Below are 14,486 nucleotides of genomic sequence, written 5' to 3' on the forward strand. Positions count from 1 at the left end.
GCGCTTTGGGAGGCTGAGGTGGGCGGATCACCTGAGGTCAGGAGTTCGAGACCAGCCTGGCCAAAATGGTGAAACCCCATCTCTACTGGAAAAAAAAAAAATCACCCAGGCGTGGTGGTGCGTGCCTGTAATCCCAGCTACTCGGGAAGGCTGAGACAGGAGGATCACTTGAACCAGGGAGGCGGAGGTTGCAGTGGGCTGAGACTGTACCTCTGCACTCCAGCCTGGGTGACAGAGTGGGACTCTGTCTCGAAGAAGAAGAAGAAGAAAAAAAATACACATCTTGAAAGAAAGTAAAAAACAGTTTTGTCAGTGAAAAACTATTAAAATTTCAAGTATTTCTTGCCATTATCTTTCCTCTGAATAGTTTTAAAATTTTACATAGCTGTGACCATAATCTCATACAAATTTTGTAGTGATATTTTCTTTTTTTTTTTTTTTTTGAGACGGGGTCTTGCTCTGTCGCCCAGGCTGGAGTGCAGTGGCGCGATCCCGGCTCACTGCAAGCTCTGCCTCCCGGGTTCATGCCATTCTCCTGCCTCAGCCTTCCGAGTAGCTGGGACTACAGGCGCCTATCACTATGCTCAGCTAATTTTTTGTATTTTTAGTAGAGACAGGGTTTCACCGTGTTAGCCAGCATGGTCTCAATTTCCTGACCTCGTGATCCACCTGCCTAGGCCTCCCAAAGTGCTGGGATCACAGGCGTGAACCAACACGCCCAGCGAATTTTTTGTATTTTTAGTAGAGACGGGGTTTCACCGTGGTCTCAATCTCCTGACCTCATGATCCGCCCGCCTCAGCCTCCCAAAGTGGATATTTTCAATTCATATTATAACATTCATTCTCTATGTTATTACAAACCTTTCGTAAACATCCTTTAAATTTTTCAGTATAGTCAATGTTGCCTAGATTATTGTTCGGCAGCTTTCTTTTATATTTCTATTTCTTTTATTATAGACGGTCTCTTGGATCTGACTCTTGAAGGAGTTAAAAATGCTTTTGATTACCTTATCAGTTCCCTTAAATGTGCTCTGTGCGAAATAGGACGTAGGCTATTTAATTAAAAAGCAGGCTACAAAATAGACCCTAATAGACTGCTCACACTTAAATAAACTGGAATGGGGTCACAACTCACTCTCAGGTCTATGTGTTAGTATGAGAACGAAGTGTCAGATAATTAATGCATACTTAGCCCCAAGATACCAGGTTGGGTGATGTAACCACTATGACAGGGTAGATTCTGGTAGAACCAAATCAAATCCCAGGTTCCTGGATTCCCTCCCCTGCATCATTTCTATTTCTCTACTCAGGTCATGGCAGTGATTCCAAAAAATGTTTAAAGTTGGCATAGTTTGGATATTTGTCCCGGCCCAAACCTCATGTTGAATTGTAATCCCCAATGCAGGAGGCAGGGCCTGGTGGGAGGTGTTTGGATCATGCGGGGGGATCCCTCATGGCTTGGTGCTGTCTTTGAGATAGTGAGTCATCGTGAGATCTCCTTTTAAAGTGTGTTGTAGGGTTGGGCATGGTGGCTCATGCCTGTAATCCCAGCCCTTTGGGAGGCCGAGGCGGGTGGATTGCTGAGCTCAAAAGTTCGAGACCAGCCTGGGCAACATGGTGAACATGGTGAAACCCTGTCTCTACTTAAAAAAAAAAAAATTAGCCGAGTGTGATGGCACGCACACCTGTGGTCCCAGCTACTTGGGAGGCTGAGGCAAGAGAGTCACTTGAACCCAGGAGGCAGAGACTGCAGTGAGCCGAGATCGCGCCACTGCACTCCAGCCTGGGTGACAGAGTGAGATTCTGTCTCCAAAATAATAATAATAAATAACAATAATGATAAGATAAACATATGCTGCACCTCTCCCCCACTCTCTTTCTCTTTTGCTCCTGCTTTTTGCCACGTGATGTGCCTGCTTCCACTTCGTTTTCCACCATGAATAAAAGCTCCCTGAGGCCTCCGCAGAAGCCCAGTGACGTCAGCATCATGCTTGCACAGCCTGCAGAACTGTAAGCCAATTAAACCTCCCTAGAAATGACCCAGTCTTGGGTATTTCTTTGCAGCAAAGCAAGAACAGCCTAATACAAAAGTGTTGCTTAGTTTTGAACTCATCAGAAATCTATTTAACAGATATCTCTGCCATGTGATTATGTAAGTCTTGGTTTCAAGTCCACTTTAACTCAGGGTTTTTAAACTTCTCTTAGCAGTGGAAATCTCATCTTAAAAAATATTACAAACATTCCTAATTTATAAACTCTAAAAAAAGCAGAACTTGTGTGGTGGAAGAAGGGAGGGCCAGGCAGTGAGCTCAGCAGTCCTATTTCTAACTCCTCAGACCTCCCCTGAAATATTCAGGAGGACCTGCACCATCTCTAGGGAACCTTAGGGCACTGAGGAACACAGTTTGTACAACGGAACACATATTCTATTTTTCATCCACTCTGCATAGAATGGCTGGACAGAAAGGGACATTCTTAGAGGTCTGATTCTTCCTAAACAATGAATAGTTCTGAAAAATAGCTTTAAAAATTTTTCCTAGGTAACTGGTTCTCTCTTCTGAGTGCCTGACTTGTGCTCAGTTCCTGGAAATTTCAAAATGAGTGGTGACATTTATCAATGGCGTATATTGAGGCCATGTCCAGATCATTCCATCTTTAATTCCTCTTGCTCTCTACTGACATCCGGCTTCCTCTGTATCTTCTCTTATCTATATAACTAAAGAGCTAAGCTATGATTCTAAAGATGATGCTTGTGTCACAACTCTCTGCAAGTACTATTTCAAATCTGAATATATATATTCTTACAACCCAGGCAGCAAATAGTGATAAGTTCTAATGCAATAAAAGATGCAATACTGTGAGAATAAGTAGCCCTTCCTTTTTGTGACTCTGAGTTGCATTTCCAGGAGTTGTAGACTTTTTCTTTCTTTTTTTTTTTTGAGATAGAGTTTCACTTTTGTCACCCAGGCTGGAGTGCAATGGCGTGATCTCAGCTCATTGCAACCTCGACCTCCTGGGTTCAAGCAATTCTCCTGCCTTAGCCTCCCAAGTAGCTGGGATTATAGGTGCCTGCCACCATGCCCGGCTAATTTTTGTCTTTTTAGTAGAGATGGGGTTTCACTATGTTGGCCAGGCTGGTCTCAAACTCCTGACCTCAGGAGATCTGCCCCCTCAGCCTCCCAAAGTGCTGGGGTTATAGGCGTGAGCCACTGTGCCTGGCCCAGACACACTTTCTCATCCAGCTCTTCCCCTCGTCCAACACCTCCCTACTCCTCAACTCCCAAATAACCTCCTGGCGTTGTCTGTAGCCAAGAATTAGGACAAATCCAGGTGACCCACGTCAGTCCTGCTGGTCTCTTCACCCAGTTTTTACTACCTTTTCTAACTAGTTGCCCACAGAATATAGAATGAAGATATGGAAAAGATGAAGATCATTATGTTTATTTAAAAGAGCAAGAAAGACCTCAAAGTCTGTAATTTATAAATATGGCATTTTCACTTCATACTTTATTGTTGGTATGTCACCACTTAATCTTTTGTTATAGGACATATTTTAGAAGGTTTTGAGATTGGAATCACTATAATTGACTGAAAACTGTAAATCAATAGGATGGGCGAGCTTGCAGTATCACTAATGGAGCCTTGTGGTTCATTCATTTTTAAAGGGATCAACTTGATTATGATTGAACCTCCTCTTCAATGAAGGCTCTAATGCATGCTGGCCAGGATCTGATGCATGATGTTCCAACTCATGATTCTATTTCAGTTGTGATACATTAAATGTCTGAGCATAAGAGAGGACCATTGGTCTGGTCAATCCTGAGGATTAGCTGCACAGGTGAGGACACAAATATTTCATTAAGTGTGAACAAAAGTCCATGATCTCCTTAGCTAGCAGGTCTAGCTCAGCCTTTCCTTGGCAGAGTCCCTGATTCCCTTCACCCAAGCACCTAACAAAACCAGACAAACCTGACAATCACTAACATCTCCATCCAGCTTTGCCCAACTACTTCCTACAATCCCATCTAGATTTCCAAATCTAGGGCTATCTCTGACCCAGTTTTTGAGGCCCTTTGAGGATTTCACAGGTAAAGGACTTTACACTAGTTAATTTAAGCAATCCTGATATATAAAAATTTATATAAATTTATAAAAAGGATAAATTAAGAAACGGTAATTCTCCTTATAAAATGTTTCAAATAGGTCTATAAATAGCAAGTTCCTCTGCATTTAAAATACTATTCTGGGCCCGGTGGGGCGGCTTATGCCTGTAATCCCAGCACTTGGGAAGGCTGATGTGGGTAGCTCACTTGAGCCCAGGAGTTCATGACCAGCCTGGGCAACATAGCAAAACCTTGTCTCTTAAAAAAAATACAAAAATTAGTCAGGTGTGGAGCTGTGCAGCTGTAGTTCGGACTACTCAGGAGGCTGAGGTGGGAGGACTACCTGAGCCCGGGAGGTGGAAGCTACGGTGAACCATGATTGTGCCACTGCACTCCAGCCTGGGTGACAGAGACCCTGTCTCAACAAACAAAACAACAAAAAACCCAAACAACAACAACAAGAAAAACACGCTAAAATACTATTATTATTATTTTTTTTAAGATGGGGTCTTGCTTTGTTGCCCAGGCTGGAATGCAGTGGTGCAGGCATAGCTCATTGCTGTCTTGAATTTCTGGGCTCAAAGGATCCTCCTGCCTCAGCCTCCTGAGTAGCTGGGACTACAGGTGTGCACCACTATGCCCAGCTAATTCTAAAAAAATTTTGTGTGTGGTGGGTCTCACCACCTTGCCCGGGTTGTCTGGAACTCCTGGGCTCAAGCAATCCTCCTGCCTGAGCCTCCCAAAGTGTTAGGATTACAAGCGTGAGCCACCACGCCCAGCTTATTCTGTGCTTTTTTTTTTTTTTTTTTTTTTTTTTTTTTGGAGACGGAGGCTCGCTCTGCCGCCCAGGCTGGAGTGCAGTGGCCAGATCTCAGCTCACTGCAAGCTCCGCCTCCTGGGTTTACGCCATTCTCCTGCCTCAGCCTCCCGAGTAGCTGAGACTACAGGCGCCCGCCACCTCGCCCGGCTAGTTTTTTGTATTTTTTAGTAGAGACGGGGTTTCACCGTGTTAGCCAGGATGGTCTCCATCTCCTGACCTCGTGATCTGCCCGCCTCGGCCTCCCTAAGTGCTAGGATTACAGGCTTGAGCCACCGCGCCCGGCTATTCTGTTTTTTATAAAATGTTCACAAAAATCTTTTCCATGAACACATATACACGGTAAATTTGTTTTTTAAAACGTTTTCTAGCAAGCGAAGTTCATCTAGCCCAGCTGCCTGCAGAGGTAACCTGCTCACTAACACTCATTAGCTCATCCCATTCTTCACTTGCCCTTCTCTTTGATTTGTGCTTCTGTGATCATCTCCCAAATAAACTGCACCCAAATCCTTGCTTCAGGATCTTTGAGAAACCCAAACTAAGCTAACTTCCTCTTGGCAGACGTGGCAACGTCCATGGCTCTGGTGGCTAGGGTAGGGGATTGGAGCTGCCCTGTCTGCTTCTTCTTTTCCTGCCCTTTGATCTGTTTCTGCATCCCATGCCTTCCATCCTGTTGTGCACTAGAGTAGTTGCTTCCTTTTAATTCAACTGAGGTACTAGTTAAAAAGACTTTGACTCTACCAGTGGTCATAGATGGTCTTTCAAGGGCTGAACCTGGCTGCCAAATCTACAGTACTATCTGTGTACCATTAACAACTTTCATCACTCATGCCACTCTCTTCCATCCTGGCTAAGAGATATGAACCATCATAGGGATGAAGCCAGGGTTGGACAGATCAGTGTCTCAAAGGCTCTCAGAGGACCTTTCAATCCTTTCATCTAATCCTCTAATCTCACATGTTAGAAAACTGAGGGGCAGAGAGGATAAGCATTTGCTCAACAAGTTGTCAACCAGGGAGTAAGAAGTCAGGTCTGCACTCCTCCCTTTTAAGCTTTTTCTGAACCCACCCCACCATTTCTTTGCTTGTTTGCCTCATTATGCTTGCTCACCAATACTTTCATTATTTATTTCTGGTTGACCTAAGTCCTCAACGAGTTATATCTATGCAATCCCCTGCCCTCCTTACCCTGCCCCATTTTGAGGTTGGAAATCTATTTCCCACCACATTCTTCAACAATGTAAAACCTAGGCAATAAGTGATGGACAGGAGGTTGTTGCTGTTCACCTGAGGCTCTTGCATTATTAAGCTCTCTCTGGAATTTGTGCGTGGGTGCGAGAGGGCTGCCAGTTTGGTCCACTGTATCCCAGGAAGATGAGCATTCATAGCTCATGGCCTGCCGAGCTCAGGAGAAGCTTGTCTGCCATCCAAACTCTGGGGAGCCAAGGCTAGGCTGTTTCTCACTTGATCTAATTGATCATCTGGGTTCTGTCTTCAATTGTGACACTGGGTCCCTGCCTCAGCTTTGCTTTCTGGTTCCACCTAACATGTCTCACTTTCTTGCTTTCCTTCTTTCTCTGTCTCCGTCTCTCTTTCTCTTCTGATGGAGTCTCTCTCTGTCACCCAGGCTGGAGCCCAGTGCCATGATCTCAGCTCACTGCAACCTCTGCCTCCCGGGTTCAAGCAATTTTTCTGCCTCAGCCTCCCGAGTAGCTGGGACTACAGGCAGGCACCACCACGCCCGGTTAATTTTTGTATTTTTAGTAGAGACGGAGTTTCTACTAAAAATATTGGCCAGGCTGGTCTCAAACTTCTGACCTCGGGCACCTGCCTGGGCCTCCCAAAGTGCTGGGATTACAGGCGTGAGCCACCGCGCTGGCCAGCCTTCCTTCCTTGCTCTCCCTTTTCTTTCTTCCTTTTTTTTTTTTTCTTTTTTCAGAGTCTCACTCCATTGCCCAGGGTGGAGTGCAGTACAGTGCAGTGGTGCAATCTGGGTTCGCTGCAACCTCTACCTTCAGGGTTCAAGCGATTTTCTTGCCTCAGCCTCCCAAGTAGCTGGAACTACAGGCGCGAACCACTGCGCCTGACTAATTTTTGTATTTTTAGTAGAGATGGGGTTTCGCCATGTTGGCCAGGTTGGTCTTGAACTCCTGGGCTCAAGTGTACTAAACACAGCTTATTATGAATTGAGCACTTGTGTCCCCTCCCGCAATCCCTCCATTCATTTGTTGAAGCTCGAATCCGTAGTGTGGCTGTGTTTGGAGACAGGGCCTCTAAGGAAGTAATTGAGGTTAAGCAAGGTCTTAAGGGTGGGGCCCTGATGGATAGGATTAGTGCCTCGTAAGAGACACCAGAGAGCTCATGCTCTCTCCTCAAGCATGTACTGAGGAAAGGCCATGTGTAAACATAGTCAGAAGGAGGCTGTCTGCTAGCCAGAAAGAGAACCCTCACCAGAAATCGAGTTGGCCAGAACTTTGATCTTGGACTTGTAGCCTCCAGAACTGCGAGAAAACATTTTCTGTTATTTAAGCCACCCAGGCTATAGTATTTTGTAATGGCAGCCCAAGCTAATACATGGTGTTAATTGAAAACATGGCCCTGATGCCGGGTGCTAGAGTGGAGTTTCAAGCTGGGCATGTGTACACCACTCCTGCATGAAAAGGTAATTGACTTTGGTTTTGGGTTCAAAACTAAATCTTCCTTTCTTGCTACCATTTAGTAATTCCCATCTTTTTCTCTGTTGTGACAGCATCTTCCCAAGTGTGGACATCCTCCCAAGTTCTGAACCACAAACAAATCTTTTACCTTCTTGTCTACACTGCCTTCTGGTATTGTATCAGATGCCAAGCCTTAGAGAATCTACTGTCTCAAGACCTCTTATATTAATACCTCCTGTCACCCCTTATTACCCTGGCATAGGCTCTTGTCTCTTGCTTGTTTTTCTCATTTTCAGTCTTCATCTGGTATGCAGAAGAGGAACGAGAGGCTCAGAAGAAACACATGCAAGGTTGCACAACGGACAAATAACTAGGGTTCAAAGCCAGTTCAATTTTGCCCCAAATCCAGCATACTTTCCACTAGATCTGTTTAGTACTCTTTCCATCTTGCTAAAATCGACACTGTTCTGCTTTGTACTAGTGGTTATTTATGAAGCTGTCTTATGCCCATTATCAGTGTGTAAACTCTTTGAGGGTAGGCTGTCTCGATCTTCCCGATATCCCAGGCAATTGCTAAGCCAGTGCCTTGCACTGTGTAGGCACTTCCAGAATAGGTAATGATTCTAAAGTGGGAGACAACAGGCACAACGGTGATATAGAGGATAGCAGCGTAGGAGAGACACAGATTCAAAGAGAGCCTGTAGGAGAAGGAAGAGATGATTTTGAGTTGGGCTTGAGGTGATGAAGGAATGTGGATAGATGGAGAGGAAGGGGAGGTGAGAGGTGGGCTTCAATGTCATGGGTTTGGAGTTGAACCTGTGGAAGGAGGCTGCTTTGTGGGGGGGCCCTGGCATTTCTGCATCAGGTCTAGTTGTGCATAGTGAGCAAGTTACTTAACTTCTTTAAGTGCTGGTTTTCTAATGTATAAAGTGGGAATAATGGAGTGTCATTTGGAATTAAGAGCAGAATAATGAGATAATACATGTGAAGGACTTAGCACATTATATCATCTATTATTAATAATAAACACTATTAAAATGCTAGCAATAGGCCAGGCATGGTGGCTCATGCCTGTAGTCCAGCACCTTGGGAAGCCAAGGCGGGCGGATCACCTGAGGTCAGGAGTTCAAGACCAGCCTGGCCAACATGGTGAAACCCTGTCTCTACTAAAAATAAAAAATTAGCTGACCATGGTGGCAGGCGCCTGTAGTCCCAGCTACTGGGGAGGCTGAGGCAGAAGAATTGCTGGAACCCAGAAGGCAGAGGTTGCAGTGAGCTGAGAGCACTCCACTGCACTCCAGCTTCGGTGACAGAGTCAGATTCTGTCTCAAAACAAACAAAAAACAATGTTATCAATAGTAAGATAGCCTGAAAGTTCAGATGTGTTTCTGTCTAGTTCTCTGAGTAAATTATTTTATTTACACTTATAGATAATACCATTGCTGCTGGCAAAACCCAAAATTATCTAAAAGCACCAATACATTCATAGGAATACTTGGTTACTATAATTTTCCTTATAAATGGATACCAGGAGCCCCCAATATATTTTACCCTTACCAGGGATTCTCATAGTCAAAAATTTCAGAAACCAAACTGTTGGGAAGCAGGAGAGTGTCATACATATTCTGGGTAGAGCTAACTAACTTGGCTGACTGAATCAGAGATCCGGATTCTGAGAACAGGCTAACCTGGTGAAAATCCCTGCTCAACTTCCAGGCTGGGCTTTTAAGGAATTCGGACATATTCCTTATCTTTCAGTACTTTGCTTTCCTTACCAAAAAGGAGGATAACATTCCTTCAAGGCTGTAAATAGAGTGCTGTGTGTAAAGCACTTGGCACAACGCGTTTGTTTGGGGGAGACAGTATGTGCATAAGAATTGGTAGACGATGATGGTTATGTTTATGAAAATCCAATCATGAATAGCCGGAGGCCACTGTTGTCAACGAGTGATCCCTGTAACAGTGACGTTAGCTACACTGAGAACTTACACACGCACATTCTCAGGCCCATTGCTGACCTCCTGAAACGGGAACTCGGGAGGCAGGGCCAGGCAATCGGTACTTTGCCTGAAGCACGCACGTTTTGAGAACACCTGTCAGGTAACCGGGAACCACTGAAAGTTTTTGGACGGTGGAGGAATGCGATGTAAATGGCTGTTGATTCACTGGCATTAAAGTGCCTAACTACCGACTGGCTTCCGAGGTTGCCGGAAGAAACCTGTTTGTTGATCCTTAGTGATGTCCAGGTTACAAAACGCGGGTCGGTACTAAGGGCCCCAAACACAGTGCTCACCTACCGAGCGCAGCCGGGAGCGCAGCGCCAGGCAATTACAGGAGCTGTTTTGGATGTGGCCCGGCAGCCCAGCGATGCTCAGCGGATCCCGCAACTACAACCACAACCGTACCACACATTTAGCTTGCAAAAGCAGAGAAAGGAAAAGAAAACCGTGCAGGGAAGCCGGAAACGAGGGACTTCAGGGTCTCCTCTCTAGGAGGTGGGAGAGTGGGGGATGGGGCAAGCGGGGCGAGGATCGAGGGAGGCCCCTCCTCCGCGCGGCAACACCCGGTTCGCGTCCCTCTAGAGCCGGGGCGCGGCCGGCGGGACACACCCTTGCCCTGGGAGACACGAGGGTCCCTGTCCTCTTAGCGTCGGTCCAGCTCAGTTTCCTGTCATTTGTTGTTAGCGCGAGGTAGGGGCGTTTCTCCACCTCAGCTCCTCCCCGGGGAAATCCCAGCCCGTTTCCTCCCCGCTCCTGCTGTTTTCGGGAGCGCCGTGCGGGGTCGAGCGCCGGGGCCGCACCCTGGGCGCCGGGCGTCGTGTCGGGGCCGCTGCCCGCACTGCCCGCCGGCCCGGCCATTGTTCGGGCCCCACCCCTGATGAATATTCACGCCGCGCGGGCGCCTCGGCCCGCGCCCTCCCCGGCAGGGTAGGGGTGTGAGTGCGTTTCCGCCGGTTTTTCCTGCCTGAGGAGGAAAGGGGGAGCTGTTTTCTCTCTCCTCAGAATATATTTTTGGTGTCCCGTTTCTCCTCCTCCCGCGCCGCCGCCGCCCCCTCCCTCCCCACCTCGCTCCCCGCCTCGCTCCCCGCCTCCGCCTCCGCCTCCCGGGTTATCTTTGTCTCGCTGCCTCGCGCTCACTCGCTCAACTCTCGGCGCCGCCGCGGCCCCACGCTCCGGGCCCGTCCTCAAGGCGCGCGGCGCGGGGCGCGGGCGCCGGGGCCTGAGGCGGCGGGCGACGCCCGGGGGCCTGACGGCCGGCCCCGCGCCATGGTGTGAGCGCCGCCGCCGCCCGCGCACGCTCCGTCCGCCCTCCGCGCGGCCCGGCCGGCCGAGAGCCCCGAGCGGCCCGAGAGCGCAGCCGAGCCCGCCGCCGCCGCCCCCGGCCCCGCGAGGAGAGTCCCGGGCCGGCCCGGCTGCCGCGCGAGGAGCGCCGTCGGCGGCCTGGTCTGCGGCTGAGATACACAGAGCGACAGAGACATTTATTGTTATTTGTTTTTTGGTGGCAAAAAGGGAAAATGGCGAACGACTCCCCTGCAAAAAGTCTGGTGGACATCGATCTCTCCTCCCTGCGGGTGAGTGGGCCCGCGAGCGGGCGCGCGGGGAGCGGGGAGCGGGCAGCCGGCAGCCGGCAGCCGGGGGCAGCCGGGGCCGCGCCCTGGTCGGCCGGGCGCTCGGGCGCCGCCGTGGGCAGAGCCGCCGGCGCGGCGGCCCCTTTGTCTGCCTGTGCGGGCTGGTGCGGGGCGGGCGCTACCCTCCGCCGCCCCCACGCCCCGAGCCCGCCGCGCGACCCCCGGGCGCCGGGGGACCGCGCGGGGCGAAACCCACCTCTTTTGTCACCGCCCTTTCTCTCCAACTGCCCTGCTTGATTTATTCATTTTTTGGCTTCTTTTAAATGATAACCCCTCCCCTCCTTCCTCTCCAGGATCCTGCTGGGATTTTTGAGCTGGTGGAAGTGGTTGGAAATGGCACCTATGGACAAGTCTATAAGGTTGGTGTGGGCGCCTTCTTTGTTTCCCGTGGCATGTGGAAACTTCTTGTTGGGGGACGAGGAGAGGGTGATAAACAGGCTGCTGACTGGAGGCCACGCCGCTTGGCCAAAGTTGGGAGAGGGGTTTCGCCTTGCAGTCCCTCTGTTTTTGCACACCGAGTTTATATTCAGACTGGCCTTAAAAGACCTCATTTCCTGGCTTTGAGATAAGGAAATAAGCTACACTCTTAGGCATGCACTTTACTTCAAAAAAATGGAAAAGCATTTTTAAAAAATAAGACAACCTGAATTTTCTCTTTTTTTCCCCCCAAATCTGGCCTCCTGAGTTTGTGTGTAAATTAAAATACCGTGGAGGCGGGCCTTGCCTCTGACGATCCTAAACCACTGCTTTGGCCATCGTGAAAATTGTCATCATGTTTCAGCCTCCACTCAGTGCTTGCCAGTTGCTCAAGGTGGGGAGTTTGGCGTTACCTGGGAATACTTTATAACTGTGGTTGTCATCCTTTCTATTGATGGATACGTATTTTGGGGAAGCAGGGAGGAGTGTGTGTTTGGGCAACAGGAGCAGGAAGAATTACAGTGTGGGGATTATAAAATCTGAATTCCAGGAATAACCTGTTTGACAGCTGTGTAATTGAAACAGAAATGACGGAGAGCGAAGAGAATATAGAGGATGCCCTGGTTTCACACCCACCCAGGTCTTTATCTTTTTTGAAAATTTTAACACCCACCCTCCACCCCAACGATAAATGAAACTAGCAAATCTGGAGACTGAGTCTGCGCTGAGTAGCTGACACCTGATGTGACTAACAGTGTTCATTTTATCCATTGTACAGTCTAGAGATTATGAAAGAGCTGTAGGGAATGGAGGCACAGGCCTTGAAAATTCAGAACGGAATGTTAAATTCTTCCTGTCTTGATTCGTTTCTCATTACTGAACGTTTTCTAAAAGTTTAATCTGCACTGGGGGAGTGTTCTGTTAGAGTCGGTACAAGGTTAGGGAAGCAGGGCTTTGTGGTTCACCATGAAGAATTGTCATTGTCTCATTAAAAATGGGTGGAGTTGGGGGGGGGTTGGAAGCTGACTGTAGACGTTTTCTTAGGCTAGATTAAGTGTGGATCTTATTGTCTGTCTCTTTTCTGCTTTGTGAGTAGAGTTTATCTATCACTTAAACGCCTCTCCTCAGCCCAAACTTCTAGCCTGGGCAGTGTACTTACTGGACTGCGGTCCGAACTTGGGTCAGTATTCTTAGGTGATCTCAAGTGTATTAGCTTGTGTTTTGTTGGTTAACTCTTGGGGCCGGGGCCAGATTTTTGAATTTGAAAGAGAGCCCTGTTAACTCAGCTTGCCGGGCTCAACTGAATTTGGAAGGCTTTGGAAAATTTTGGAGAAGATTGTGTTGCAATTCGCTGAGTGGTTGGTAACTGGCTAAAGGATACTCTCCCGGGTCTGTTGTTTGTTTAAGCATCAGTCAGTTTTTTTCTAACCCAGTTTTTTCTCGCCAAATCTAAGTGGTGATTGTAGTCTTCCAAGTGAATTAGCCAGAGCTTGTTTTTGACCTGGTTACACAGTAGTTGGATTGTTTGTCTTATTTGGTCAGCATGGATGTTAAGGGCAGAGAAGTAAGCCAGAAGGTAATATAGTCTTTAAACCTTAAGAAAAAGGAAAGAATGAAACCCCAGTTTGTCTTTATTGGTTTTGAGAGGTGGGAGCTGTTTATGGTAAGAGTTTAGTCAAGTTCATTGTTCTTTCCCCTCATTGCCTTTTTAGTTCCATTCCCCCCAGCCCTCCCAAGCTTTTGAACTAGGTTTGCTGAGCGCTATGTTTGACAAGTATTTGGGATACTGGCATGACACAGCTCTCTGACTACAAAGTCTGTGCAGTTGAGAATTTCTCTAATTATGCAAACCTAAGAAATAAAATCCGTGCAAAAGTTGCCTACAGTCCAGAACAAAATAGTGCCTGAGGTTTTGCTCATAAGCAGTTACATTTTTATATTATGGAACACTTGAAACATAAAGACTAGAGAGCTCGGTTTATCAGCACATGACTAATCTTGTCTCATCTGTATTCTTCTCCTTTATCTTAAGGTAAACCCCAAATGCCATTTCAGTCATAAATACTTGAGAATATTTCTTTTTTACAAAATCACATTGTTGTTATCACACTTGGAAAAATGTCTTACATTTACTGTTAACATTTTCCTGATTGTCTCATACATCAGGAAAATTTTTTTACTCTACGTGTTTTTTTTTTTTTTTACTATAACAAGAAGTTCTTTAATGTTTACAAGCAGGTACTGGGAACTTCAGTCTTAGAGGTGGTAAAAATAGCAGAGCATCTCTTTTTTCCTCTTTTTAAGTATTTAATTTCTAGAACCATTTACCATTATGCATAGGAGTTCATTTTGGATTTTTGTTGGATAGGAGTTCATGATTTGCTTGTGGTAGCTTTGGGATTAGATTATTAACGCTCTAGAGTTTGTTTATTGCTGCTAAACATCCTTTAGGATGAATTCGAAAAATTTTTTGTTGCTGAATTGTTACTTATAAAAAGGTCTTTATTTTTAAACATAATTTTAGGTAAAAAAAATCTGGAAGCTGAACAACTTGTGGTCCTAATTTATTTTAGTGTCATTTTCTATTTTTCAGTAGCGCAGAGGTTGCTTATTTTGAGGCAGCTATATATACATGAAGTGAATGAGTGGAAAAGAGAGTTTTCCGAGATTTGATATGTGGTATGAAATAGCTTTTTTTGGGGCGAATGACTCCCCTGCAAAACTGTGCTAATGGTAGACCCCTCATTTATTGAAGAAAGGGAGGGGAGGGGTTTGTGTGTGGCCGTAGGGCTGAGAGTGACCTTTGGGAATGGTAGAAAGGTTAGGGAGTAGTGGGAATTTCAAGGAGATGTTACTTGGACTTCA

General features: G+C 46.9%; 1 protein-coding gene across 50 annotated transcripts in view; it reads left to right on the plus strand.

Moving 5' to 3' along the window:
- The first annotated feature begins 11,012 nt into the window (after positions 1-11,012).
- The window catches only part of MAP4K4 (mitogen-activated protein kinase kinase kinase kinase 4), a 190,082-nt gene continuing 186,608 nt past the window's right edge, over positions 11,013-14,486 (plus strand). For 34 of the 50 annotated variants that reach the window (XM_050754970.1, XM_050754973.1, XM_050754974.1 and 31 more), the window contains exons 1-2: positions 11,022-11,147; positions 11,498-11,563. In XM_050754970.1, coding sequence (XP_050610927.1) covers positions 11,091-11,147; positions 11,498-11,563 — 123 coding nt within the window. In that variant the 5' untranslated portion in view covers positions 11,022-11,090. Of the gene's footprint in view, positions 11,148-11,467; positions 11,564-14,486 lie in introns of those variants that run through there. The other 16 variants (XM_050754977.1, XM_050754987.1, XM_050755005.1 and 13 more) reach the window with 2 other exon arrangements.

The sequence above is a fragment of the Macaca thibetana genome, chromosome 13 (assembly GCF_024542745.1).
Source record: "Macaca thibetana thibetana isolate TM-01 chromosome 13, ASM2454274v1, whole genome shotgun sequence".
NCBI lineage: Eukaryota > Metazoa > Chordata > Mammalia > Primates > Cercopithecidae > Macaca > Macaca thibetana.